This window comes from Sodiomyces alcalophilus (genome assembly GCF_042370955.1).
Source record: "Sodiomyces alcalophilus JCM 7366 unplaced genomic scaffold ACRALscaffold_6, whole genome shotgun sequence".
In the NCBI taxonomy this organism is placed as follows: Eukaryota; Fungi; Ascomycota; class Sordariomycetes; order Glomerellales; family Plectosphaerellaceae; genus Sodiomyces; species Sodiomyces alcalophilus.
In genome coordinates, this window is record NW_027263537.1 from 1,370,872 (window position 1) to 1,396,203 (window position 25,332).

General features: G+C 55.3%; 5 protein-coding genes across 5 annotated transcripts; all 5 read right to left on the minus strand.

Annotated features, from left to right (window-relative positions):
- Positions 1-191: 191 nt before the first annotated feature.
- ACRALDRAFT_1063212 (uncharacterized protein) lies at positions 192-1,924 on the minus strand. Its single transcript, XM_071016756.1, has 4 exons — positions 1,764-1,924; positions 1,462-1,678; positions 932-1,334; positions 192-866 (listed from the first exon to the last, which is right to left on the minus strand). The coding sequence occupies exons 1-4, from the start codon at positions 1,780-1,782 to the stop codon at positions 636-638; spliced, it is 870 nt and encodes a 289-aa protein (XP_070873371.1). The 5' UTR covers positions 1,783-1,924; the 3' UTR covers positions 192-635.
- A 958-nt stretch (positions 1,925-2,882) lies between these two features.
- ACRALDRAFT_1081421 (uncharacterized protein) lies at positions 2,883-5,218 on the minus strand. Its single transcript, XM_071019157.1, has one exon. It carries the CDS (start codon positions 4,921-4,923, stop codon positions 3,616-3,618), a length of 1,308 nt encoding a protein of 435 aa, XP_070873372.1. The 5' UTR covers positions 4,924-5,218; the 3' UTR covers positions 2,883-3,615.
- A 113-nt stretch (positions 5,219-5,331) lies between these two features.
- ACRALDRAFT_1063213 (uncharacterized protein) lies at positions 5,332-6,021 on the minus strand. Its single transcript, XM_071016757.1, has one exon. It carries the CDS (start codon positions 5,868-5,870, stop codon positions 5,601-5,603), a length of 270 nt encoding a protein of 89 aa, XP_070873373.1. The 5' UTR covers positions 5,871-6,021; the 3' UTR covers positions 5,332-5,600.
- A 1,489-nt stretch (positions 6,022-7,510) lies between these two features.
- On the minus strand, positions 7,511-21,316 carry ACRALDRAFT_1041995 (uncharacterized protein). Its single transcript, XM_071015235.1, has 3 exons — positions 20,757-21,316; positions 8,363-20,682; positions 7,511-8,270 (listed from the first exon to the last, which is right to left on the minus strand). The coding sequence occupies exons 1-3, from the start codon at positions 21,034-21,036 to the stop codon at positions 7,815-7,817; spliced, it is 13,056 nt and encodes a 4,351-aa protein (XP_070873374.1). The 5' UTR covers positions 21,037-21,316; the 3' UTR covers positions 7,511-7,814.
- Positions 21,317-21,925: 609 nt separating this feature from the next.
- ACRALDRAFT_2060236 (uncharacterized protein) lies at positions 21,926-24,808 on the minus strand. Its single transcript, XM_071021911.1, has 2 exons — positions 22,821-24,808; positions 21,926-22,760 (listed from the first exon to the last, which is right to left on the minus strand). Exons 1-2 carry the CDS (start codon positions 24,487-24,489, stop codon positions 22,348-22,350), a joined length of 2,082 nt encoding a protein of 693 aa, XP_070873375.1. The 5' UTR covers positions 24,490-24,808; the 3' UTR covers positions 21,926-22,347.
- Positions 24,809-25,332: the final 524 nt, after the last annotated feature.

Consider the following 25,332-nt stretch of genomic DNA (forward strand, 5'->3'; position numbering starts at 1 on the left):
GGCCCTCGAAAAAGAGAGGCACGCGTGCACGTCAACCACCCAGAACAAGATTCAGCATTGAACGTGAAATTTGGCTCAGTGATGTGGGAGGTAGTTTCCTTGCGCGGATGGTGATTGCAAACACGGTTGATGAGACGATCCAGTTCTGGTGGGTGGGTCCGGTCCTTTGAGCTCGGTCAAGCCAAGTGGGTCCATAATAGAAGGTACTTGTAAGGTACGTTGTACCTTTGGGACCTAAACTCGTGTGATAAGATAAGGCCTTCATCGTTGACGTCATGGACGCATGGACGGTCAACGGCTTGTGTGAACCATCAGAAAATGCTTCGAGTTGGTCCTACCTAATGATTACATCCTGTTATATTCCCTCGGCACTCAATGACACGCAGATCCTTGCTATGAAAATCCATCAACGGTGTGGAACTAACCATAAATGCAACACACAGAGCAAAGGGGTGAATCTTGATCCGTCTCAAAATAATTCGAGTTCGCAAACCAGCCATTACAATATTTCCGCCCTCAACCCCATCCTCCCCTCATCGCCAGGCGATACAGTAGAATAAATATTCGGGGACACACGCACCTCAGCAGGCGGCCGGCCCAGCATCGCCGGTCGGATGACGAGCCAAGGTTGCTTCTCAGTTGTCGCCAAGAAGAGGGGCACGCTCCTGATCCGAAGGCCTGGTGCGGCTCAGCCAGCCGTACTCCCTGCCGGTCCAAGCCGGGACAGCAATGACAAGCGTGGAGACGAACAGGACCGCCATGATCGTGAAAGCAAAGATCCACTGGAAGGCGACGAGCTTGTCGAAGAACTGGCCAACGCCAATGGCTGCGGCGAGCACGCTGAGGGAGAAACCCATAGTATAATCCTGAAGGGCACATATTAGGACTCGAGAATTCGTGGAGACTTTGAGGCGCGGATTTTTTTACCCACCTTATAGACCACAATGAAGAAGCCGCCGTAGGCAAGGAGTGACCAGATGAAGATGTTGCCGAAGACACGGGCGACGAGCGAGTGGGGGCGAGCCACCATCATGGCGCCATTCCAGTAGATAGCCACAAAAGTCCAGGCGAGAGGACCAGAGACGACGGGGAGGTGGATGAAGCGCGGGTAGGTGTTGTGGCGGAAGTAGAGCGAGCTGAGGTTGAAGAAGTTGATAATGAGAATGACCTCAGCCCAGATGAAGTGGGAGCGGACGAAGAGCATGACGAAGGCGAAGTGCAGCAAGTTGTTAAGGATAAAGTGGCTGCCAACGCTCGCAGCGGCGTTGACGTAGTCGGCGTTCTTGGAGAAGAGGTGACCGACATAGCCGACTTGCAGGACAAAAAGAACGGCCCTGGGGGTTTGTGGCGTCAGCTCAATAACCCACGTCGGCGTGGATGTCCCGACTCCTGGGACGCGTTTCGGTCATGCAAGCCGCCAAGTCATTTGAGTATTTCGTAGGAAAGGGAGGGGGATCTCACCAGTAAACATCGACAATAATACTGTTCAGGGTGAAGGCGGTGCGATGAAGGTCATTCTGATCCCAGATGCGCCTGCGAATTGTGTGGCCATCTTGAGGATCGTTGTAGACGTAGTAGACGGAAACGATGAGAGCTAGCAACCAGGACGCGATGGTGAGGACCCTGTATGTGTTGATGGAGACAGTGCTGTGAGCCTCCCTCTTGGCGAAGGGGTTCCCTGACGAACAAAAAGAATCGCAACGTATTAGCTCGATTATACACATCCTACAGAAGACCTCGTGCGAATTGCAATGGCTGCTCACAAGCGTGGACTCGGTCCATGATGACGATGGGGATGGCGTTCAGCTATCGGTGGATTCGCAAGCGGTGTTGTAGTCTCGCGGGCGTGAGTGGTAAATTACGGTGCAGGGAAATGAATATCACACGACAGGAGAGAGGGTCAACTTTCAAGGCGAAAAGGGGGAATAGGGAGGGGAGGAGCGACCTGGGCTGAATATAAAGATGGTGCTTTTATTGCTGGAACGTCCTAGTGCAAGTATGAGGTGCGAGTACCAAGTCCCTGACGTATGTACGTGCAATGCACCCAACCCCACCTCCAAGAATCGGTAGGCTTGCCGCCACGGGGAGGCTAGAACTGCACTAAGAACGGATCGAGGAGCGGGCATGGAGGCAAAGCGGGGTCGTACGAATGGAGAAGACCATTGTAGGAAGAGCGACGATTGGTAGACCAAGGCAAGTAGGCGAGGAGCGTAGTCGTACTGTCGGTACACTGTACCTTGGTGTACCACTCCACTGGTCATAGTGCCATGGTACCTATGTACCTGACTATACAATCGGCTATAAGTTTGTAGGAGGGCAAGTTAAGAGAGTACACTCAAACCGAAACGGCGGCTGGAAGGGAACTTTGTTCCAATATCCATACTAAGTATCCCGGAGAGGGACATCCTGTCGAGTTACTCCGTAGGCGGTATGGAAGGAAAAGCGAAGTGGTTACCTTATTAGAGTCTTTTAACACTTCTCTCAAACAAGGACTTCAGCCCAGACGCGCACATTGTGTAGTTAGATAACACGTTCGGTGGGAAGGCCATGCCTCGGACTGGCATGTACGAAGTGGTGTACTTTTTAATAGGTAGGATCACCGAGGCGGTTCTATCAGCCCACCTCAGTGGGAATGACGTTTTGCCTTGAGGTCAAATACCTCGACCGAAGCTGGCCGCTGGGCATTATATGTAACATCGCACCTCGATGTAAGACAGTTGGTGTATTTACTTTTCGACTTGAAGCTACAGTCAAGTGCCAAGGTACCGTCGTAGGTACCGTACCCGTTAAGCTTTGAAAGCTCCGAGGCAGCAGCGCAGGGACCACAGAGTGACCTGGTACCGGTACATACGATGCACGGATAAAGGAAGTGGAGAAACGAACGAGAATATTACTGGTCCAATTAGAAACGACAAGCATGCTCGCCTTACATATGACGAACGTCTCCTCAGTCCGCAGCTCCCCAGCCACTACGGATACCGTCCGAACATCTGACCTACCTTTCCCCTCCGGTTGTAGGGCCATTGGCCACTCCGGAGCATCTCTGACACACACATCGTCACCATTTCGACAAATCGCGCTTCAAGGCACCCAGCCACCCCGTTCTTTGGGTCACCTGGCCACTTGCAACCCTTGGACCTGCGGTTGTCTCTGAAAATTCCCGGTTCTTCTGTTTTACTGTGGCTCGTAGTACGTGTACAGTGTCTGTGAAATCGAGATTCGGTTTGAAAGCGGCATGTGTTTCTTGAGGGATATATACGGTGGGACTTTGCGAGGACTTTGCGAGGCCATGACACCAATGCTTAGGCCAAGCGCCAAAGTCGAACCGACAGTGCAACGTATTCTCGTGGGCTCATGATGAAACGACTGGCGGCTTTCCTGGAAAACACCTTATTTGGCCAGTCCACCCATTTTCTTCCCATACCGTGAATGAGCGAAGGGCAGAAACCAGGGGGAGTGACTATACAACATGCGAAAAAAATAATGAAAGGAAACGGGTTTGAAACAAGAGGCAGGACCATCGCAGCGAAGCAATCAGACACGGAATAGTGCATCATCCCCTGCGTACCGTCTGTGCTCGGGAAACAGCTTCACTAGGCCCAATTCCCTTGGTGATCAGGCGTCGTCGACACAAGCTGGCCGGCCATCGGGATGCCACTTGCCGAAAGACCAAGACCCATAGTCGTGAGAGGCCCAAAACTCGGGCCAGGTCTCCTGGTCAAAGGGTAATATGAAGGGCTGCGTGAGCGGAGAAGGGTTCGGGTCGTCGAAACTTGGACCTGGGCTGGGACCGAGGAGCGCATTCTCGTTTACAAAGGTCTGTGACGCCAATGGGCCGATCGCGGGACTGCCATCAGCGGACATGATGTCAAGGGGATAACCATAGTCGAAATCCCGGTACTGTTGCCGCAAACTGTCTCCGGTGCCAAACACGGAAAGGGCCCGGTGGTCCGTGTCCCGACCGCAGTAGGGCTCTGCATCATGGCCACCTTGCTGAAGGAAACCGAGACTTTGACCGTCGGGATACGGCTCTCCTTCCGGCTCGCGGGGAGACGACTCCGTAGAAGCGGGGAGCAGAGAGCCCCGCGAAGCTAAGTACTGATATGGAACCTCGATGCCAACTGCTTCGACGATGACTCGCTGCAGGTCTCTCGGCACGTCCATATCGAAGGGCGATGGAATGGAAGTAGGCGACGGGTGCACAGCGCTGCCATTGTCGTCCATTGATAGAAACTCGGCGAGGAAGACATTCCAGAGCTCCTCGTCTCCGCGCATCACAAGAGCTTGTGCGCCTTCTAGAGCCACCTCAAGGGTGTCAGTCTCACCCGAGGCAATGCCAGTTTCAAAGTCCAGGCGCGACGCCTTCTCTTTGCCCTTTCCTGCATGCATTCGCCGGCCAGGCCGGCGTAGGATGAGGCGGCAGACGACGGACAGCAATTCCACGGCGCTGATCCCAAGATCGTGCTCCGAGCTTGAAGCCCAAGCAGGCGGGCCGCGTTGGGGGGGATATAACGTATGGAGAGCATGCCAGAAAAGGCATACGAGTTCTGCGTGCTCTTTCTCTTCGACTGGCTCGCCAAAGGGGCGCAGGTCCAGAAGAAAAAAAGACCGACTCTCCAGTTTGTTACGCAGTACCTGGCTGCACCACATGGCGCACCTGCGTACTGTCGTGTGCTGGTTTAGTGAGCCCGTGTAGAGGGGCTGCTGAAGAACGTATTGGTGGAGGAGGTCGGGCTTGAAAAACATGTGATTCGTGCCGGGTGCAAGGAGCGGGCCGTCGACGCTCGCACTGCACGCTTCAGCCCATCTATTGATGCTCCTGTTGAGGAGCAGATACCCCATCATGTCGATGGAGCGGCAGGATCGGGACGGGTTCGCCAAGGTGACAGAGTTGTCCGAATCGGAACTAAGGAGGTATGTCATGGCGATAAATGCGTCCAGCTCACGATGGCCACCATGCTGGGACTGGCGAGGGAATCCATGGGTCCCAAGTAGCCGGTAGAACAACGCCTCGGAAGAATCTTGCGCTGCATTGACCTGCTGTTGAAGGATATCTCGGACCACAGTGACATGCACGTCCTCTACAGCGGACCGAACGCAGGCGGTAATGATCGACTGGAGGGCAAAATCCTGGCCAAAGGACTGTTGTTGGAAGGAGTGGAAGATGTCGAGGTAGAGTTCAAAGGCTGCTTTATAGTGAGATAGTGCCCATAGGAAGTTGGCCGCTTGTTGCCTTTGGCCGGAAGAGGTGGCAGCCCACGGCTTGTGGCCCCATCCATCTATTTCTCTTCCCTCGGTGTTGAACGTTCCCCCATGCTCACCTTGGGGCTTGGGAGGTTGTAGATGTGCTTGCGCACCAAGAGATATAGGACTGGGTAGATATAGCTGGGATATCTGTGACCGATCGGAACCGCATTCAGAAGGGACCCGACCGTGAAAAGGAGAGGAGCATGGCGTTTTTGATTTCAATTTCGATTTAGGCTCCGATAGGGGGCCCGGAGTATCAGGATACGAAGCGGCCTTGTTGTTGTCGCTGCCAACAGGCCCGGACGACGAAGTGACCCCCCTATCGGCGTTATATCTTTTCAGACCCCATTTCTTCAGTCTGTGCACATATTGCCGGTGGCTAGTTCTCCATTGTAAGTCATGGGCGGCTCCCGCCGAGACTTGAAGCAGATGTGTACTGACGTTGGTGCAAAGCTGTGCTTGTGTCGCATCTCATGCTTGATATGGTTGAGGGTATAGCCCGCGCAGTGCAGCTCTTGGATAATGCGTCGGTAAGGTTCCCATTGGGATTCCGATAGTGTCTTTGCACGGGGTCGCTTCGTCGAGTCCCTCTCCCCAGCGTAACCCCCAGCTGGGAGAGGCATGGCGGGCTAGCTACATGTGGAGCGAAGAAAGCGACTGCAAAGATGGGTACGGATAAGGAGAAAGGTCTTCATGGAGCATGATGACTTTGGGGAGAGCGAACTGATCCTGTCATATACATATTACCGCACGGAGAAGATGCCTTTTCTGGGACCCGTTGCAAGTATCACACGGCAGTTTCAGGGTCTCCTTGCCAGACAGACACGCCCGGCCAACGTGCCGCAATTGTGAGCCCAAATACAAGGCAGGCTAATTGGCCCTGCCACTGGTGGGGAGGCGGAGGTGAATGGCGAATCGCCGTAGGCTGGGGGTGAGGTTTGTGGTGTGTTGATACCCAATACGCCGAATGGTAGTCCATCTCACATGCAACCCATCTCATGCGCTCCTGCACACGAGCATGCGAATGACCTGCCAGTCATGTCATATCAGCGCAATGTGAAGTGGTGGTGTTTTTCCTTCTCGTTTCTTCGAGGTTCCCCTAGACCTTGTCATACACAGCCGTCGCGTGAAGCGGGAAACGGTTGGACGGCAACCGTTGGACGTGTCAAGGTAAGGGGTATTGGCCGCCATGGCTGAGACCAGAGGGATGGCAGAAGGATATAACAGTATAACAGCCGGCGACCACCCGAAGCTGAGTGACCGGCAACCGTCGAAACAGATGACATGGTCACTTTGGAACTTCTTCGTGGAAAAGAAGCCACGGCGCTCTCGCCCACAGTTGATGAGTATGGAGTAACAGAACAGAACCGCCGGGCAAAGCCGTGCAAGTGGCTATGGGAAACGGGCGGGGAAAACCGGGCGAAGTAAGTGTTCGGAACCCAAAGACAGGCGACGAACGAGAAATCTTACAGTCAAGGTGACTCGGGATAAGAAACCCGGGCTTCCAATCGCAGTCCTCCCCGAAGCGCTACAGAGTGACGCTTTCTGTTCATCACAGGCGGATAAAGCGGGTTACTGAACCGGCCCGACGCTGATGTTTGGACTCGAACCCAACGCCTAGGAGCCCAGTCTTTTCCTGTGGCTTAGACTCGGGGCAGTGGTGGGTTACACGATGGTTAAGTGACCCAAAGACGGACAAAGTGGAGGAGCGTAAGAATAGCCCCAGGCGTATTTGCCCCAAGCCCGGAGCTACTTCAAAGGAGGAAGCGAATCCGGTGACCATGTGATACAAATGATCGCAGTATGGGTATACAAGGAAATGGATATCTCTTTGCCCCTTTTGCTCTGTTGGTAGTTTCGCTCGGTGACTCGGTGAGAAAGAAACAAAAGAAATGGTGCAGCGGAGCGTCGCGTGTAGCGTTTAGGACGTAACAAATTGATACGATTGAACGGATATATTGAGGGTTGTAACCAGTTGATTGATGGAACGGATATATTGAGAGTTGTAATCAGTTGAGTAGTTGAGCAGTTGAAGCTGTTATTGTTCTGACGTACGAGCAAGAACCGTGTATACATGTACATGCAGCTGTGAACCGGAAAATAGTTGATCCGTCCCCGGAGCTATTGCGGAGACTTTGGGTTCAGCAACACCACAACGACGGGGGACCGTCGAAATAGTTGATCTTGTGGGAACGAAAGGCCTCTCTCTCCATGACCTTACATCGACTCCTATTTCAGTCCCATGCAAACAAACACCGGATTCTGCGAATCCCAGGCTGAAATACAGTACAAGAGAACAATCAATTCAGTTCAATGCTCCTCCCGCCTTGCTGTCTAGTGCTATGCTCAAGGGGGTATCGCGCGTATAATATGTGTCTAGAGGACAGAGAGCAAGCACTCCATAATACAGGGTCGTCTATGCGCCGCCACGTTCTTAAACCACCTCTAAAAAGACTGAAAAACAAAACCATAACCAGACATTCAAAGACAAAAAAGAAAAATGACCAAAGCAATAGGCTAATGAGGATTGCCCGTCACATAAGCTCAACACAAAAAAAAGGTCCCCATTACGCAGCCTCCGCAATCAGCTGCTCTCCCTCGTCCAACATGTCCAACACCTTCTTCAGATTGTCAATCAGGCTGCGGCCCAAGCCCACCAGAAGCAGCTTCTCCGCGTTGGCCGGAAGGCCGAGGTACGTGGGCGGCTCGCGCTCCGGCAGTTTGTGAATCCACTCCATGAATTCCTGCAGCGTCGTACCGGCGGGGACCACGAGGCTGCCCTCCTCCGAGCCGTCCGTGCTCTCGACGAGCCTGTGCCCGATATCGTACGCCGTGGGGGTGAGGAACGAATCGACGAGCTGGTTCAAGAGCTTAAAGTCGGCCTCGTCGTCAATCTTGCCGCCGTACGTCTCCGTCACCAGGTACCGGATCATGTTCCAGGGGATGCTCTGGGGGTTGACGTTGGTGCGGCTGCCGGCCACATTCTCGACCCAGGTATCAATGATAAAGGCAGAGCATTCGTACTAAATTAGAAAATAATTTGTGAGCAGACCGCATAATTTACCATGTCTAGTCAAGAAAAGACAAGGAGAAACAAAAAAGAGCCAAAACTTACATCACTGTCGTTAAACTCCCAGAAGCCCTTCCAGCCAAGATTAGGAGCATATCGCAGACGCTCCTGCACGACCGCATGGAGGAACGCCAGAAGGAGGTACAACCTCGTGCGCTCGACAGGGCTCTTGACGGCCCGCGTCGACAAGGACGACATCGAGTCCTTCATGTTCGCCCTGACGCCGGCAGGCTGCTCGTACATCAGCACCCGCGAGGCCCGGAGCAGGTTGACGGGGATCTTGGGACTCGACTCCATGGAGAGGAACAGCCGGAAGTCCGGGTGCGGGTTGAGCGACTCCATGCGCTTCTCCAGGCTCTGGAGCCACGTGGGCGCGAGGTGCACGTTCTTGACCAGGACCCAAGACCCCGTCTGCGCCGCATTGCCGATGGCCTTGTCCGCACTCGCCGGGCCCTCGTTCGATCCCATGGCGATGTTGGTGCACTTGGTCTTCATCCTCTCCACCAGGTTGTCCACCTTGAAGCTGGCATCGAACCCGGGACTGGAGACGAGCGCCACGGGCCTAGTAGCCGGGACCTGTACCACCGTCTCTCCCAGATCCTCCACCACGTCCAAGAGGTCGGCGCCAAACACGAGGCCGACGAGCCGCTCGGCCGCAGGCACAAACCGATCGAGCCGGAAGAGTTTGACCACCAAGAGTGACAGCAACGCCCGGTCATGCTCCGAGGTGCCCTCGTCCCAGATGTCAGGAACGAAGTTCTCCGCAAGCTCCTCAGAAAGGAACCTGTCCCAATCGGCCGAGGACGCCCTGTCAAGTCTTCCCTTGAGCGCGCTGAAATGACTCGCCCTGGCGAACGTCTCCTCTCTGGCGTCGCTCTCCGTAGACAGGTCCTTGCCTTCCACCCGCTTATCAAGGACAACGTCGATCAGGCCCTTGTCCATGGGTTGGGGAGATCCCTGGACGAGCAACATGGCCAGCGTGATACGGTCCTTCTGCAACAGACCCAAGGCCGTCCGCTTGTACGCCGAGACGAACAGGTCCCTCACAATGATATCCCGGCGGACGTTGTGATTCGTCTCGTTGGCAAGGTTAGGATTCCCGTGGAGAACGGAGTGGAAGATATCGAGGAAATACTGGAGCGAGAACTGGTAGAAGTGGTTGAGGAAGTGAAGTTGCTCCAGCACCGCAAAGACCGTGCTGCAAGACCGGGCAATGATCCTGTACTGGTTGGTAATCTCCTCGACCTCGGCCATCACGCCCTCCGTGTTGCTCATCTTGGCCGAGATCTCCCCGGCCTCCCTCTTGAGTGTCTCCAGCGTCTCGATAACATTGTCGTCGTCCAGAATGTTTCCGCGCGATTCGTTGAGGGCTTGGAGAAGGCGCTTCTCGAGCTGCCGTAGATGAACCTTGAACTCGCCCTGCAGTTTGATGAGATTCGACCGGCGTTCGTCGACGTCTGGTCTCTCCGCTTTGAGAACGTCGTTGAGAGACTGGGTCTGCAGGCTGCTCTGTGTGACCGTGAAATTGACAAACGTTGTTCGGCTGCAGATGTCCGGCGCGAAAGTGGCAGACGGGTCCCGCGTCGAGAGATAGAGCTTGAAGGCGGGTGAAAAGTCAATCTCCTGCTTGCCGAGCTGGATGAGCACACGACCGCCCGTCTTCTGGTACTCCTTGTTCAAGACGTGGTTGAGGATCGGGTCAAGATGCTCTGCGTCCTGAATGAGAATCGGGTTACCGAAACGAAGCGAGCTCTCCAGCTGCTTGGTGAACGAATCGTCCAAAAAGCTGGTGACCGTCAAGCGGCGATCTTTGCTCTCGTTCTGGAGGAACTCGGTAACCCTGCCGGACGGGTCAACGATCAGAGGGTAGCGGTTGAACCGCTTCAAAATGATGGCGTTCTCCGTGCACAAGTCGTCGACCGGCAAGCTGTTCTCCTGCCAGCCGAGTCGCTCATCCGCCGTCGAGAGATACTCCGTGACAGGGTTATGTGGCTTGTACTGAACCCCGGAGAGCTGGAGCTGGTGCAGCCAGTCGTCCATCATGGACTTTCGGAACGTCTGGTCGTACAGACCGCTGTAGGCAAGGAAGGCCGCCGCAACAAGGACGTCGCCCACGAGCGTGCCGATCTGCGTCTCGAACGACTTGCTTCCTTCCTCCCAACGTACTCTCTCCGACGACAAACTGTCCAGAAGCCTGACGCTTCGGTCAACCTTGAACTGCACCCTCGACATCTCGGCCTTGATGGCCTGCGTCTCGCTGATGAGCGCCGCGTATTCCGTCTTGTACGTGCCGATGCTGGCCTCTAGATTGTTGATGGTGTTCTCGACCGCCTTGGCCTCCGCCTTGGTCTGGAGGGCCTGTTCCTCGAGCTGCTCGACCTCGTTCCGGAGCGGGCCGACGCGATCCAGGATCTCCGAATAGGTGACTTGCGCCTCTACCCACTGCACAAGAGGACCGCAAGCCTTGCTGGCACGGTTGACCTTTTCAACAGTGAATTCGGGGTTTGACAAGAAATCGTTTCGCATCTTCATACGCAGGGCCTTTGTCATCTTGCCTTCGTTGTTATAGTTGACGATGCTGGCGATAAAGTCATCCTTTCGGACAATCGCCTGGATGGTCTTCCAGTCGTGGACCTTATGGCCGAGCAAGGTGCAGACCGAGTCCAGGGCTAGGCGGACACCCTGGGGCGGGTTGCCCATGGACCGGACCTCCGTCAGGTGCTGCCGCTTGATGTTGCTCACGCTGGCCTTGGCCTCCTCAACAGCGGGCTCGGCGCGGGCAAGATCCTCCAAGACGATCTTCTTCCGCGACGCCACCTCCGCCTCTTGGATCTCCAACGCGGCCTGGATCTCGAGCGACGTATTCTTTCTCTGCTCTGCCTCCCGCTGATCTGCCACCATGCGCTGGAGCTTCTCGTTCGCTTCGGCATCCTTCTGCTCGAGCTGTGCCTTCTTCTCGGCAAGGCTGGCCCGCAGGTCGCGCACCTTGTCGACTGTGTCTCGGAGCTTCTCCAGGCCGACATTGAGATGGCGCTGTTGCTCCTCCAGATCCTCGCGCTTCTCGTTATACAGCTTCACGTACTGGGCGACAAAGTCCAAGAAGTGCCTGGGCGTGAGGAAGGTGACCTTACCCTGCTGCTTCTGCAGCCTGACATTGAATCGCTGGAGGGAGTAGTGGATGTAGACCATCGAGTTGACAACGCACTCCCTGTGCGTCGGTGGCAAGTTGAGACCGCGGTACGCGACCGGAATGGTATCGGGTGCTTGGAAGTTGGGTCGGTCCAGGTCGATCGACTGAGTGAGTTCGTGGCCGACCTGGAACAGAGCTTGGTCGGACCAGTCGCCGAACCAGTTGAGTACGCAACGGTTGAAGAGGGCCGGACTGGTGGCCGCCTTGGAGCCGAGACCATCCTCCGGCGGGTTCATTATGAAGACAACATGCAGGTTCTTGACAATCTGCTGCGTGAACCACTTGTAGAGCTCCTCCTGCGAGTCGAGGTGCAGGTTCTGACGCTGCGCACCCTCCTTGCAGGCGGTCATGAGGGCCGCAAAGTCGTCGCCCTCGAAGAGACCGGGGACCTCCGCGTTGGCAAGGAGCGTGTTCATCCTCTCCAGGAAGCCCGAGTCGAGGACATTGGATTCATCCATAATGAAGCAGATCTTCTCGCCCTTGCAACCGCAGCGACGTAGAACCTCCCGGAGATCGTCGTCGAAATCTTCGGCCGAGTACTTGCCGTGCACCTTGATCTGGTAGACCTTGAGACCGTTCATCCAAGCGACGAAACGAGACAGCGTAGTCTTTCCGCTGCCACTGACACCGATGAGGATGAGGTGACCCTGGGGCTGTCGGAATACCCGGTCAATGCGAAGAACATGGTCCAAGACGTCGTTGAACAGAATGAGGGGCACATCGACTTCTTCCTCGCAGAAGGTCTTGAGCCGGGCCTTGACGAATTCTCGCAACTGTTCGCGATCCACGGGGACATAGTTTTTAGAGAGCCAGTTGGAGAAAAGAATAGGACCGCCAAGGGCTTTCTCCTCATCGATGGTGGGGAAGAATTCCATGGCAATGTTCCGCACGATCTGGTCGGTCCACTGGCGCTCCTCTTCGGCGACGAGACGGTCCTGGAAGAGACGCAGCGCTTCGTGGGCCCAGATTCGAACCAGACCCTCTAGCGACAGGGTTTCAAGGGGTCGGATGGCTTCGTAAATGCCCCTCACCCAGCGAGTCAGCTCACGAGGACTGTATACGTAGTGCGGTTGGATCTTCGGAGTGAAACGCTGTTGGGATTCGAGATAGAACTTGACCATGGCAGAGGTGAGTTGATCGGCGTAGCCGCGGAGTGTCGGAATGATCTTGAGCACGGCCGAGTTGAAAGTGCCGTAAATCTGTTGGAGAGAAACCTCGCCGGGGTAGTCCACCATGATGAGCGGCGCGTGCCTCAGGAACCTCGCACCCAGGGGGGTACGGCCGGCATCCGTGGGTGGGTTGCAAGCACCGACGAACTGGATCCTGTCGAGGGTGACCCAGGACTTGTCCGACGTCCTCCAGAAACCGTTATGCTCGACGAGCTGCCGGAGGAACGAGATGGCGCGCTGTGTACCGTACTTGTCGGGGGCGGGAAGGTTGATTTCGTCACAGAAGATCACGAGCCATCGGCCAATCTGAGTCGGCGACAGCATGACGCCGTTCAGCGTCTTCTTGTACTCGCAGTACTGCTCAAACGTCTTGATCAAGAGGTCCGGGGTGGTGGCGCTGGAGAAGTTGAGGCCGACAACCTCCATGTTGGGCAGCTTGCGGAGGGCGCTGAACAGAGTCATCGTCTTGCCCGAGCCCGGAGGGCCGCAAAGTAGGAGAGGCTTGTGCTCAGCAAGCCAAGAGTAGAGCACATCCTCGTGGCGAATAGTATCAAGGGTCGGAATGACCACATCGGTCTGGGTGATGGAGTGCGTGTTGACTTCAACCGTGGGCACCTGGTTCTGCCACGGGGACCAGTCGGCCTTGGGTAGAGTGACGTCGAAATCGATGAGGGAACTTGTGCCATCGAGGGGAGGAGATCCGAAGCTCGCGAGACCACAGACGGCGTCACCGAACGCTTTGCGATCACCCAACGGACAGTCGCCCGTCAAAGCCCACACAAGCGCGAGAAGAAGTTTCTTGGAGATGTACCCCTCGACCTGCTCCGGTTCCAGGGGGAAGTCCGAATGCTGCGCGTTATATTCGATCATGTCGCGCACGGCCTTGTTGAGCAACGAGAACAAGGTGGAGAGGACACGCGCAACAGTAAACTCCATGATGTGGTTGTAGTTTCGAGCCTGATCCAAGGCATCCAGAATGAAGTTGTCCCCGGTGAGATACGCCTTGAGGAGTTCTGCCACCTGCTCCTGGACAGCGAGGGCCTTGGCAGGGTTTTGTGCGGTCGCGACGCTGTCCTCGTCGAGATCCTCCAACGGCTTCGTGCGGAGCGTTTCGAGATAGTTCTCGACCATCATGAGGGGCGTAACGGTGTCTTCGCTGAACCAGACCATACCGCATCTACTGACAGTGGCCAAAGTGGCGTACTTCAGCGTCTCCACCTCGAACATGATGCGGACGTTCGAGGGTAAGCTGAGACGCTCGCCGTTAGGCAGGGTGAGGAGTTTGTTATCGTCAAGTACGCTGTTCAAGTTCTCAACCCATTCGGGGTCGACGTCGCCATCAAAGACGATCCAGTGGCGCTTGGTATCTTCGCCTCGCAGGTTGTCGACAATCTTCCGGAGAATGCTGGTGAACAGTCCGTCCGTCCACTCTCGCGTAGTGGGGTCAAGGTTGCCGTACAGGGCCTCCTTCGACATGACCTTGGAATCAATGACATGGGCGACACCCTCCACGCCTTCAACCTTCTGCAGAGCATCCAGCAAGACCCTCCAGGCAGCGGACTTGCCCGTGCCCGAATTGCCGACCATCATGACGCCGTGGTGGATGTTCTGGATTTGGTACAGCTGCAACACCTTCGTCATCCAGGTATCATTGACGACCAACTGTCTCTCGGCGGCGAAGCTGCGAAGGGCATCCTCTAGAGCTTGCAGATTCGCCGGCACATACTCGATGCCTGGGAAGCAATCCTCTTCCACGGTCGCCATGATTTCCACGTCCGTCTTGATGAGTTTGGGGGCGATCGTTTCGCGGATGCTCTGGACAATAATCTCCGGCTCGACAACCTCCTCAGCGCCCAGCTGACCGTCGCCGACCGTTAGCCGCGCCCGCTTCAGTCCACCGGAGCTCACGAGAACACTCTTGAGTGCCCGGAGACCGAAATCGTAATGCGCCTGTTTGGAGAGCTTGCGGGCGCACTGATCGAAGAAGGGAACCGTCTGCTTGGACAGCGTCTTGGCTTGGTTAAAGCCCTGAGAGTACAGCATGACTTCGGCGATCAGTTCCTTGTCGGGCTTCGACATGGCAACGCTGCGGAAGAGCTTCTTCAAGTTGTCTGGCAGGTTGGAGCGGCCCGCATAGCCAGGGTTCATTGTGATGAAGATGCCGGTATCCGCATTCACTCGCAGCTGGCGGCCAACCAGCTCGATCTGCGCCGTCTCATCTTCGGCCCCCTGCTTGAGACCGAGTTGGATGTTCTGGATCTGCTGGGAGACGGCAGAGAGGATCCTCTCCTCAAGACGGTTAAACTCGTCGAAACACCCCCAAGCACCAACTTGGCAGATACCCAGGAAGATGCGGCCCATGGCCTGGAAATCGAATGTATCGTCGCAGCAAAAGACAAGAGTAAAGCGACCCAGCTGAATGCCGAGGGCCTTGACCGACTCGGTCTTGCCAGTACCAGCAGGACCATAGGGCGATCCACCGAGACGCTGACAGAGCGCTTGGGTGAGAGTGAGGAAGCATCGGTCAGTGAGCGGTGTCCTGACGAGCCGGTCGGGGACACCGAGGTACTCGAAGCCGTAACTCAGCTTGGCGTTGGCCATCTTCACATGGAGACGCTGGATGTAGTCGCCCTCTGGCGCATATACGTAGCGCATCTGGAGAAGCCAGAAGTAGTGAGTGGGAGTGTTAGCATTGAGCTTAATGAGCTTCTCAATGCAGTCCCGTTGATGGACGCATTCAGTGATGAGCTGTTCGCACTTTTTGCGTTGGATGACTTCGAGATCGCCCAGGACAGTATCAGCGAGATGCCGGAGCACCTGGACCTCCCTGCCCAACAGGGATTGCAGAGTAGAACCGCCATCCGAAAGAGATTTCTCCACTGCGGTCGTCCAGGCGACTTGGGTAGCGAGAACGGCAATCTGGCTGGGGAAAGCTTCCATGAACTCCATCAACTCGGACCTCTCAATGTTCTCCGACTCGAAAATGGGCGTATATCGGTCCACGGCCTCGGCAAGCAGCTCGGCGAGCGTCGACTTCATGCCGCTCTCTAGAAGGGCCAGCCAGTCATTGATGCGCGGCGTCTTGGCCAGAGAGATCTCCTTCTTGAGGCGAACCACCTCGCCCTCGTTCGAGGTGAAGCCGGAGATGATCGACTCGTCGTCCATCACAAGCCCCGAGAGACCAGCAAACATCTTCTTGAAGTGCTTCGCGATCCTAAGGGTGTCATTGCTGTTGCCGATCATTTCCAAGAGATCCTCGTCGCCCACAAAGTAAAAGCGCGGGAAAGACACGCGCTCCTTCTCCAGATACTCGCCCAAGGCCTTCTGGATCTTGTTGAGCAACTCGGCCAGACGTTCGAGGGACCTTTGGACGTTGGGAATGCCGAGAACGTCCATGACAAACGGCTGCTTGTAGACCTTCTTCATCACTGTCGAGAACTCGCTATTGATGTTTTGGAATCGCGACGACTCGATGGGCAGCAAGTGCTTGATATCGGCGTTGCCCGTGAAGACACCCTCGAGGTAGACCCACTGGCGCTGGACATCGATCCAAATGTCAAAGAGGACGTGGACTCTGTTCAGCTTGTCTTCCCACGAGGATGCCTCTTCCTCGAATTCCTTGTAGTAGGGAGAGTGCTTCATAGCCTGAAGCGAGTTCAGGTTCTCGCTGCACTTGGCGAACAGGTCATCCCAGCCCCGGATAAGACGGCACTTGTTCTGGTAGTTGACCAGTTCTAGAGCGTAGTTGGTCCACGTCTCGCGGACTTGCTTGAGGAACTCTTCCAACGCCATCTCGCCCTGGGCTTGGGCGATAATGTCTTTGACGACAACCTCCGTAGCAACAAGATTGAGGTCCCAGACGTCGCCGAGGGTCATAGACACCGGGGAGTAGCGCTTTCCCGGTCGGATCTGCTTGTAGATCTTGGTCCAGTGACGATCGCGAATAGCCTCAGACTTCAGGTCGGACAGAAGCGAGTTGACCTTGAGATAACCTCTGAGTATCGTCTGCACATGCTCAAAGGCGGCGTATTGGCGCATTCGACTTGGCATGTCCTTGGTGCTCTTGATGAGATCGTCAATCTTGGATCGGACCTTGCGGGGCTGCACGGCAGTCCATAGAGTCTCTTTGGTCTCATTGAGGCTGGACCAGATGGTTGAGAGATTCGACCAGACGGACTGGAAGTCGTGGACCTCTTCAAGAATGGCGACCAACGAGTTGTCCATCGTCGCGGGAAGGTCGAGGGCTTCCTTGGCTTTGCCCACCATTTCTGACTCGGTCTGCAGACTGGAGATCCTTGTCTCGAAGGACGCCAGAGTCGCCGAGGCATGGTCGGGTTTGATGGTACCAGAAACAGGCTTCTCTTCATTCCATTGGGCGGTGATCTCAGAAATCTTGTCGTTGACGAGCTTGTCTTCGGCGGTAATCTTGGCACGGAGGGCGTCGGTCTGATCTTGGACAATCTTCGACTTCTTGTCGAGGATCTCGGTCAAGGACGCCCACGAGTTGTCAATCTGTTCAATGTGCAGCCAGTCGTTGGGGAACTGATAGCGCTGCCGGACCAAGGTTGACTGGCCCTGCCTAAACATTTCAACCTCGGGCGCCCACGCCTTGACATTTCGCTTGCAATTCTGGACGATGGTGATAAACTGGACGGCCTGGGCGGTCGAAGAGGCATCTGGACGAGGGATCTCGAGGTCGCGACGGGCCTTGTCAACATCCGCATGAACTTCGCGCATGCGGGTGCCGAGACGACTGGCGAACTTCATCAAAATCTCGTGCTGCCATTGATCATACTTCGCGTTCACGCGCGTCTGGACTTGGTCGTAGTCAATGGTAATATGCCCGAACCGGCGGCTGACTTCCTGGGTGTCGAAAGTTTGCCGCGTTTTCCGAATCTCCTGGAGAAGCTGCAGCCACCGCGAGAGCTGATCGCCGAGGACCTCATACACCTGCTCCGACTGAAGATCCCACAGCGACTGGAACTGGAGCCACTTATCGACGTAAGCGTTGAGCTCACGGAGCTTTTTCTCGACAGATACGTAGACGCGGCTGAGCAGCTCGGTACATTCCCCGGGCAAGTCGTCGAAACGGGGCTCGCTGGAGACTGTCATGGTGAGGGTCATTTGGTACCGGGTAGCCTTGACTTTCTTCAGGTTGCAAACAATACCCAGCCAGTCATGAAGCTGGACGAACCAACTGGCCCGCGCATATTCCAAGGGGGGGTCCAGGTAGATGACTTGGTTGCGCATTGTAAGTTCATGCACAAGGCGCTTGATTGTCGGGCCCATTGGGGCAGCCTCTCCACCGTTCTCGTTGATTCTCTTGCGGGGGCCGTCATCGAGATACTCGTCCTCGAAGGACACGATCCAGGACTGAATGGCATGTTGCAATCGCGACAGGAGAATTTCCTTGATCTTTCTATTCACCTTCTCCACCCAGTACGGCAGATTAACGTACTGCTCAAGGTTCAGCTGGTCGACGGATTTCTGAATGGTCTCAAGTAGCGCCTCGAAAGCGTCTGCCTCGTAGGGACACGAGCTCAGTTCCGACAGCGCCTTTTCGATGGCAGCGTGAATCGAGACGAGGGTGGCCGTCTTGGTCTGCAGGAGGGACGTGGCAGAAGCGAATTCGCGGATGAAGAGACTATGCTTGCTTTCGGCGGTTCGGCCAGTGAGTCCGTACTCGGTTGCGGCAGGAAGAATGGCACTGGATTTACCCGGGTAGTACAGCTCGTGGGTGTTGACAAAAGACTCCCACCGAAGCGGTACACCCTTTGAAACGAGACCGTAAGCATCATTCCGATACCCGTGCAGCAGGGCGGATTCCTCGCCCATGAGAGAAATTTGCCGCGTGACTTGAGAATAAGTGCGGACACTCTCCATTAGGCTGACTGCAAAGGGATAGACACGCTTGGCGTCCTTGGAGACGGTGTTGATGGAGTGCGGGATGTTATACTCCTGCCAGGTTAGGTTCCGGGTCTCCTTGAACAGCGTGATGACTTGAGGGTCGAAGTTGACCGAGAGCTCTAGCGCGCCGCCCGCTGAGCGGACACGACGGATCTCGAAAAGATGACCGGAGATGGAGATTTGTCGTCGCTGAACATCGCTTAACCAGGACTCGAAGATGGGACGTGTATTCAATTTCTTTCTGAACAGGTTGCTCTCATTCTCGAGTTTCTGCCCCTCGGCATGGAGCGCCCAGTCCGGACCTAGAACGTCTTCGACCTTCTTCATGTACCAGTCAAGCTTGCGTTCAATTTGGCGAGCCCAAATGATGGCGCCGGACACGGGTGGCAAGTCACGCAGCTGCGCCATGGCATGGGCTTCCGAGTGGCCATACTGCTGTTTGAATCGCTCATGGAGACTGTTGATGGCTTGCTTGACATGCTCGATGAGTTGGTTCTGGTACTCGGCGATGGCACCCCTGATCTTCGGTCGGACGAAGAGAGCGTTGAACTTGGAGAAGACTCGGAACATCTCATTCGCATTCTTCGCCGTGGCCAACCGGTCGCGTAGCCGCGAAATAATCGAGTTCTCTACGCGAGAGGTGCGCTCATTGTAGAGGTTCTCGGCACGAGTCCATCGCTGGGTGCCTTCGGCCGACACGTCGAGGAGATCGACGTTCCGGAGGGCCTCCCAGGCCTGTTTAACCTCTTCTACTGCATCCACATCGCCCATCTCTTCCATAACAACGACCCCGTTTGAAGCCGTGGTCTCGACAACACCGCCAACGGTCGCTTTGGGGCCGAGTACGTTGACGATAGTGCGCTGGAGCTGCTCGTGATTGTCGCGGAACTTGCTGACGTAGCTGAGACGAGCTTGGAGTTCCGCATGTCGCGCGCTGACTTTGATGGGGATGAACCTCTCATTTCGTCTCCGCGTAACCTCTCGAGCGACATTGGTAAACTCCTTGATGCTATCGTCCCACGTTCGGAAGATATCGCCGCACGACCGCATGATGGTCTGGAATTCTTGGTAGTCGAGGTTGACAAGTTCCGTGCCGGGGAGGAGTCGGTGAAGGACGTCATCCAAGTCGGCTGAGATGGCCTCTACCAACGGAAGGGCTCGGCGGATCGGGTACGGGCATATCCTCAGCTTCTTGTTGAGGTGGCTGAAGATTTGCACGATGGCGTCCTGAAGTTTCAACAGGGAGGTGGCCGAGAGGAGCTCATCGAGAGGGAAGTCCCGCATCAACTGATTGTACTTCTGGACCTTTTCAACCGCCTCCTTCAGCCCAGTATCGGCGACGAAGCTGACCGTCGCCTGAAAGCGCTTCGCGTTTTTGAGAATGTCGAGGGTCAACGTGACCCCATCACTCCGAAGTTGGGCGTCGATGCCCTCGAGTGCCGATTCCATGGACAGCCAGAAGTTGACTTCCTGGCTAGCTGTAAACTTGAAGTCCTGCGGCGAGTTGCCTGCAGGGTCGCGTGTCATCTTGGTGATGACCTGGATGGATTTGATCCAGTTATTGACGTTGCTCTGCAGGTTGTTGAGGAACTGACTGTCGCTCAGAATGGTAGCAGGGATGAAATCGATGGTGGGCTTCGTGTGGCGGGTGTCGGCCTCGCTTAGAGCGGTCTGAACCACCGAGTGGAAGTTGAGCGAGACTTCGGGTATCTCGACGTTCTGCTGAAGGTGCAGCAAGCTCAGCTCCAGATCGTTCCATCTCTTCTTCGTCACGGGAATACCAGTTTTGGAGTCGACATCCGCTCTGCCCCGCGTGGTGACGGCAGATTGTTGCGTCCTCGTGTTGGCATCAAAGTACGGCGCCAGCGCATTGTGAACGACAGAGTGTAGAACCTCGAAAGCAGATGTAGAAGGGCCCTGTTCCCCGACAGTAGCATTAAGGGTGGCCGGACCGGGAAGATTAGTGAGAGATATCTGAGATGTCAAAGGCACGGCGGGATCGATGGGGTGCGGGCGATGTTTTACGATGGCGAGCGATGCCACGGTCGTAGCTGAGGATGAAATTTCGTTCGTCAAGGTATACGTATATGAGGGAGGTTCTGCACGGTTAAAAGTCATAGTTAGACATCAGTTTCTATCACTGGGGGTTTGTTTGTTGTCCATCAAGACGTACCAGGCTCGTTATCGCCTTCCTGGACGGTCAAGGACGGTAACACATCCTTCTGAACGATCAAGGCGGCCTGGGTATCGGTAGCAAAACGAGCACAGCGCTGGATGGTGTCGGCATATTGGCTGCTATGAAGCAAACTGCCGGGGGCTTCAAGGTCGGCTCTAGCGGCCCCGAGAGCCACCTCACATACGGAAGCGAGATGCTCAATCACTCGTTCGGGGTCGAGGGTAGGGAAGGTGGCTGCCCCGTTGGGACTGGGGTTTTGAGTTGACGCTACCTCCATGATGGGCACGCTCGATGGTCGGAAGAAGGAAGATTAAGGCAAGCAGTGGGACGCAATCGTCATGGTGGTGTGTATCGAAGCCGGTCGAGTGATGCTTTCCGGGTATGGAGCAAGGAGACTCAAAAGTTGGGCCCCCTAATAATCAGCGATGATAGCCAAGCAGGAAACGCGAAGATGTAACAGGCAGGATGGCAAGGAAACAAATAGTGAACGGAATGGTTCGTCAGTATGGACGATATGAAGTCCGCGTCGTTTCTACTGCCCCTCGTGTTCTCGTGGGCTATTATCGTCGGTATGTGTTGAAGGGAAGTTGGGGCCTGTAGGGTTCCAGTAGATGCCGCAACTTGCTGCTGGCTGGCCGATGCCACTTTCCCTACTTTTACGCGACCCCTGTCCAACCCCTGTCGCGACGGCATGTGTCACGAAGCGTGTGACCAGTGAGATAGAGACACTGTACTTATTTGGCGAGTCTCGTTTTATTGGCCGTCCACTCGCAATTTGCTCCCGACTATTCCTTATTAGTAACATGGCTCACATTCACCTTACTGAAATAGGTAATTACGGTAATTATCCCATACAGGGTCTTATACAGTACGATACCTCGCATAGTGGTAAGAAACGACGACATTGCTCTTGTTCTAAACTAATGCGTACGTTGTACACCTCACTAACAGGTACGCACTCTAACGACATCAAAGGCGATGTACGCTAATTCGTCCAGCGGCTATGTACCTTGGGTTTGGGAAGCGCGTTCCTGAAGCTACCTAGGTAGCTCATCAGATATCGGTATAGATAGGGAGAAACCTGGTAGAGACACGCTTCACCCGTCATCATACACACTGGGCTTCTCACATGCTTAGGTAGGTAGACACATTCATCAGGATCTCGAAAGATTTTATCGATTTTTCAGCATGAATAATAGGTGCAATTCATCCCGAGTGCTCGCTGAAAAGACATCTGTTATTTGCAAAACCCACGCTATTCCCAAATTCGTAACCAGTCCAAGATTTCCAAGTCCATGTCTACCCCAAGAAATCAAATATGAAATATGAACCGGGCATCCATGACCTCCCATGATGAGCTTAAATGTTTGTAAGGCTAGCAGAAGCCGAGAACTGGAATGCCCAGTGCCGGGAATCCGAGAATCCAGAAGATGGTTCTAGGATTCTATCAAGTGCACTCACCTTGCCACCTATGCCCGGCAAGAAAGCATGTATTCCTTCCAGTTCTTGTCGGGCGTTGGCGTGGAATGAAGCTTTCATCACTTCACAAACAAACAAACAATAAATGGTGGCGAAAACGCAAACGCCATTAACTGCCGTTGGGAACCCCAGCGGAACCGTCCTCCGCCCCGGACAGTCGCTCGCGTTGTACCATGACCCGTTGGTTACAAATGTCGATGAACATCTCAAACTTTTCAATCATTTTATCTTTTTCCTGCATTTGCTTCTTCAACTCGGCGATTTCTTTTTCCTTCGACTCCTTGTACTTGTCGTGTTCCTCCCGCGCCTTGGCGAGCTCTCGCCGCAAATCGGCCCTGATGCGGTCCTCGGCCGTAGGATGCGGTTTGTTATAGATTGCAGGTCGATCTTCTGCCAAACCCGTGGCAACCTTGGAGGGATTCCGGTTTATCGCCGCCCGGGCATTGTAGATGTCGCGGGCAAGTATCGGCACGTGGGGATTCTCGCTCTGGAGAATCTCCAGTGTTTCGCTTACACCTACCCCTGAGGGGATGCCGTCAGTCTTTGGAAGCACGCTAAAGGGAGCACAGTTGGGAGACGAACCATTATCCTTGAGGGCTTTTACGGCCGCAACCATCTTGCTGTCAAGCTTCCTCGCGGCCGGATGCCGCAAGGGGCTCTCGCTAGGTCCATGGTTGTGCTGCAGATGCTGAGGATCTGGGCGGTAGCGAATCGTCCACTGAGTTCGCTGCTCAATGGCGAAGAAGCCAAACTGACAGTCGCATTTTCGGGAGGATGTTTTGCGCTTCCGGGCTTCCGGGCTTACTCGGCTCGGTGGTTTCCCCGCCCTGTCGCAGACAAACAGGACCTTCTTCAACCCCGGCACCGTTTTTTTAGACCTTCCAATGACGATGGCGTAACCGACCGAGGTGCAATAGGCAAGGGCGCTCTTATGGACAGCTTCGAGGGTAGGGTAGCTGCCGCCTTCCGGAGGGGCCGACATCATCTCTCCCATTGGTCGGGGGGGCACGAACGGCGAACCGTCGGCCATTTTCGGGTCAGAGGCGTCCGGTTGTTCGGCCTGGCCGTCAACGTCCATGCCATCCACAGAATTATGCTGCCCATGTCCTTGGACGGGCGTATCCGGCTGAGAAGGGGTGGGCTGTGGCATATGTTGCGGCTGCTGCTGTTGCTGCTGATGTGATAGCTTTTGTTGCTTCGGCTGCGAGGGCTGTGGCGGCTGCTGCTGGTGTTGTTGCTGTGGTTGTTGTTGCTGTTGTTGTGGCTGTATCTGCTGATGATGGACCTGCTGGGCCGGCTGGGGCGGGGTCACTGAAGTCGGTTGAGTCTGCGGCTGCGGCAAGGGAGGAGGAGCCTGGGAAGGTGTTGGGTGCTGTATCATGGGCTCGCCTTGTGAGGGTGATTGCTGTTGCACTTGTTGAGGCCCCATTCCCTGATGTCCCAGGCCTTGTTGCCCTATGCCCTGCTGCCCCAGGCCTGGTTGACCCAAGCCATGTTGGCCCATGCCCTGCTGGCCCATGACTTGCTGCCCCAGGCTTTGCTGGCCTAGGCTTTGCTGTCCGATGCTCTGTTGTCCGATGCCTTGCTGTCCGATGCCCTGTTGTCCGATTCCTTGTTGTCCCATGCCCTGTTGCCCCATGCCGTGTTGTCCCATGCCTTGTTGCCCCATGCCCTGCTGTCCCATGCCCTGTTGTCCCATACCCTGATGCCCCATTCCATGCTGTCCCATACCTTGTTGTTGTGTCAGACCCTGTTGCTGACCCAGGCCATGCGGCTGCTGATGTTGCTGTTGCCCCAAGCCTTGCTGCTGGCCAAGGTTCTGCTGCTGACCTAAGCCCTGTTGCTGTCCCATGCCCTGTGACATGTACATGGAAGATGGATTGGACTGCGGCTGCATCTGCTGTCGAGATGGCGGGCCCCTCGACCTTCCAAGCGCGGCAGCGGCACCATGGTTCGAAACGTGTCCATGACCGGCGTGTCCCGGCGTTGGTCTCGAGCTACCGTTCACATGGCCGTTCACGGGGGTGGGCGGCTGATGGAAGATGTGATGAGGGTATGTAGCCTGGGGAGGCTGCTGGGGCGTGTAGGGGTGGGTCTGGTAAGGGGACGCGTTGTGTGTACCGGGCGATGGCTTGTTCGCTGGATTCGCCTGCAACGGCGGGAAACCTGGTGCCGGGTGTGGTCGTCCATGCTGTCGAAGGTTGCCCACCTGAGGAAACGACAAGCCCGGGTGGCTGCTGGACCCTGACATTATCCAGAGCCGAGGAGCACAGGTGGGCGTCGCGATGTGGAGGGAACCAAGGGCCAACCAGACGATGTGGAAATTAAGAGAAACAACGAAGCACCTCGACGACGACGACAACGGCGACGAGAGCCACGAGGTGTCGCGGCAATGACAAACCCCTCTGCGAGGTTCAAGTCGTGGTTGGGGGTGTCGATAATAGCGATTACTATAGCACAGAGGCGTGGAGTGTGTGTGTGGGTTCTGGAGGTGTGGACAGAAAAATATGAAGGGAACAAACAGGCGAACGAGGGTAGGTGGTGTGAGAAAGAGCAGGGGGGAGGTAAAGTTTAGGGGGAAAGTGGCGGGAGGGGGAAAAACAATGGAATTCCCGGGTATGGTGGCCTAACTTTCTACCTTAGTCCTACTAAAAGTGGGACGGCGGGCGGTCAGTGGCTTTTTGGTCACGTGACCTTTCCCGACGAGCTGATATCATCTTGCGTGTCGATACGGGACCCACGGCGCGGCGGCTGTTGGCTGTTTAGAATTCAGCAGCGAGGAAGCGAAGGATTGGATTCGCTTAGAGAGGGAGTGTGCCAGATGATTTACACTACAGTTAGGAGTATGTAGCCACCAAAACCACAACATGAATTGTTCTGTCGAATCTTGAAGTTCACAAGTGTACATATGTACGTTGTACGTTGCAAGTCATCATCAGAGGGGTACGGGTTATTAAAGGTAGCGGGCTAAGCCGGGGTGTCTATCCAGAAGAGCTAGCCTCCTGGCTCTTACTATAGACACTCCTTTCCCATACTTCACACTGTATACACTGTGCGTCTACATCTACAATGCACCCCCCATTGGACAGTGTCC

What these genes read in the sequence shown, in the direction of transcription:
- ACRALDRAFT_1063213 (XM_071016757.1), bottom strand. Translation starts at nt 5,870, where the DNA reads ATGCCTCTCCCAGCTGGGGGTTACGCTGGGGAGAGGGACTCGACGAAG.
- ACRALDRAFT_2060236 (XM_071021911.1), bottom strand. Translation starts at nt 24,489, where the DNA reads ATGTCAGGGTCCAGCAGCCACCCGGGCTTGTCGTTTCCTCAGGTGGGC. An exon ending in AAAAGCCCTCAAGGATAATG is followed by an intron (nt 22,761 to 22,820) that starts GTTCGTCTCCCA and finishes GCATCCCCTCAG; the next exon opens with GGGTAGGTGTAAGCGAAACA.
- ACRALDRAFT_1081421 (XM_071019157.1), bottom strand. Translation starts at nt 4,923, where the DNA reads ATGACATACCTCCTTAGTTCCGATTCGGACAACTCTGTCACCTTGGCG.
- ACRALDRAFT_1063212 (XM_071016756.1), bottom strand. An exon ending in ATTATTGTCGATGTTTACTG is followed by an intron (nt 1,335 to 1,461) that starts GTGAGATCCCCC and finishes ACAAACCCCCAG; the next exon opens with GGCCGTTCTTTTTGTCCTGC. An exon ending in TCTTCATTGTGGTCTATAAG is followed by an intron (nt 867 to 931) that starts GTGGGTAAAAAA and finishes TGTGCCCTTCAG; the next exon opens with GATTATACTATGGGTTTCTC.
- ACRALDRAFT_1041995 (XM_071015235.1), bottom strand. Translation starts at nt 21,036, where the DNA reads ATGGAGGTAGCGTCAACTCAAAACCCCAGTCCCAACGGGGCAGCCACC. An exon ending in GGAAGGCGATAACGAGCCTG is followed by an intron (nt 20,683 to 20,756) that starts GTACGTCTTGAT and finishes TTAACCGTGCAG; the next exon opens with AACCTCCCTCATATACGTAT. An exon ending in GGGAGTTTAACGACAGTGAT is followed by an intron (nt 8,271 to 8,362) that starts GTAAGTTTTGGC and finishes TTTCTAATTTAG; the next exon opens with TACGAATGCTCTGCCTTTAT.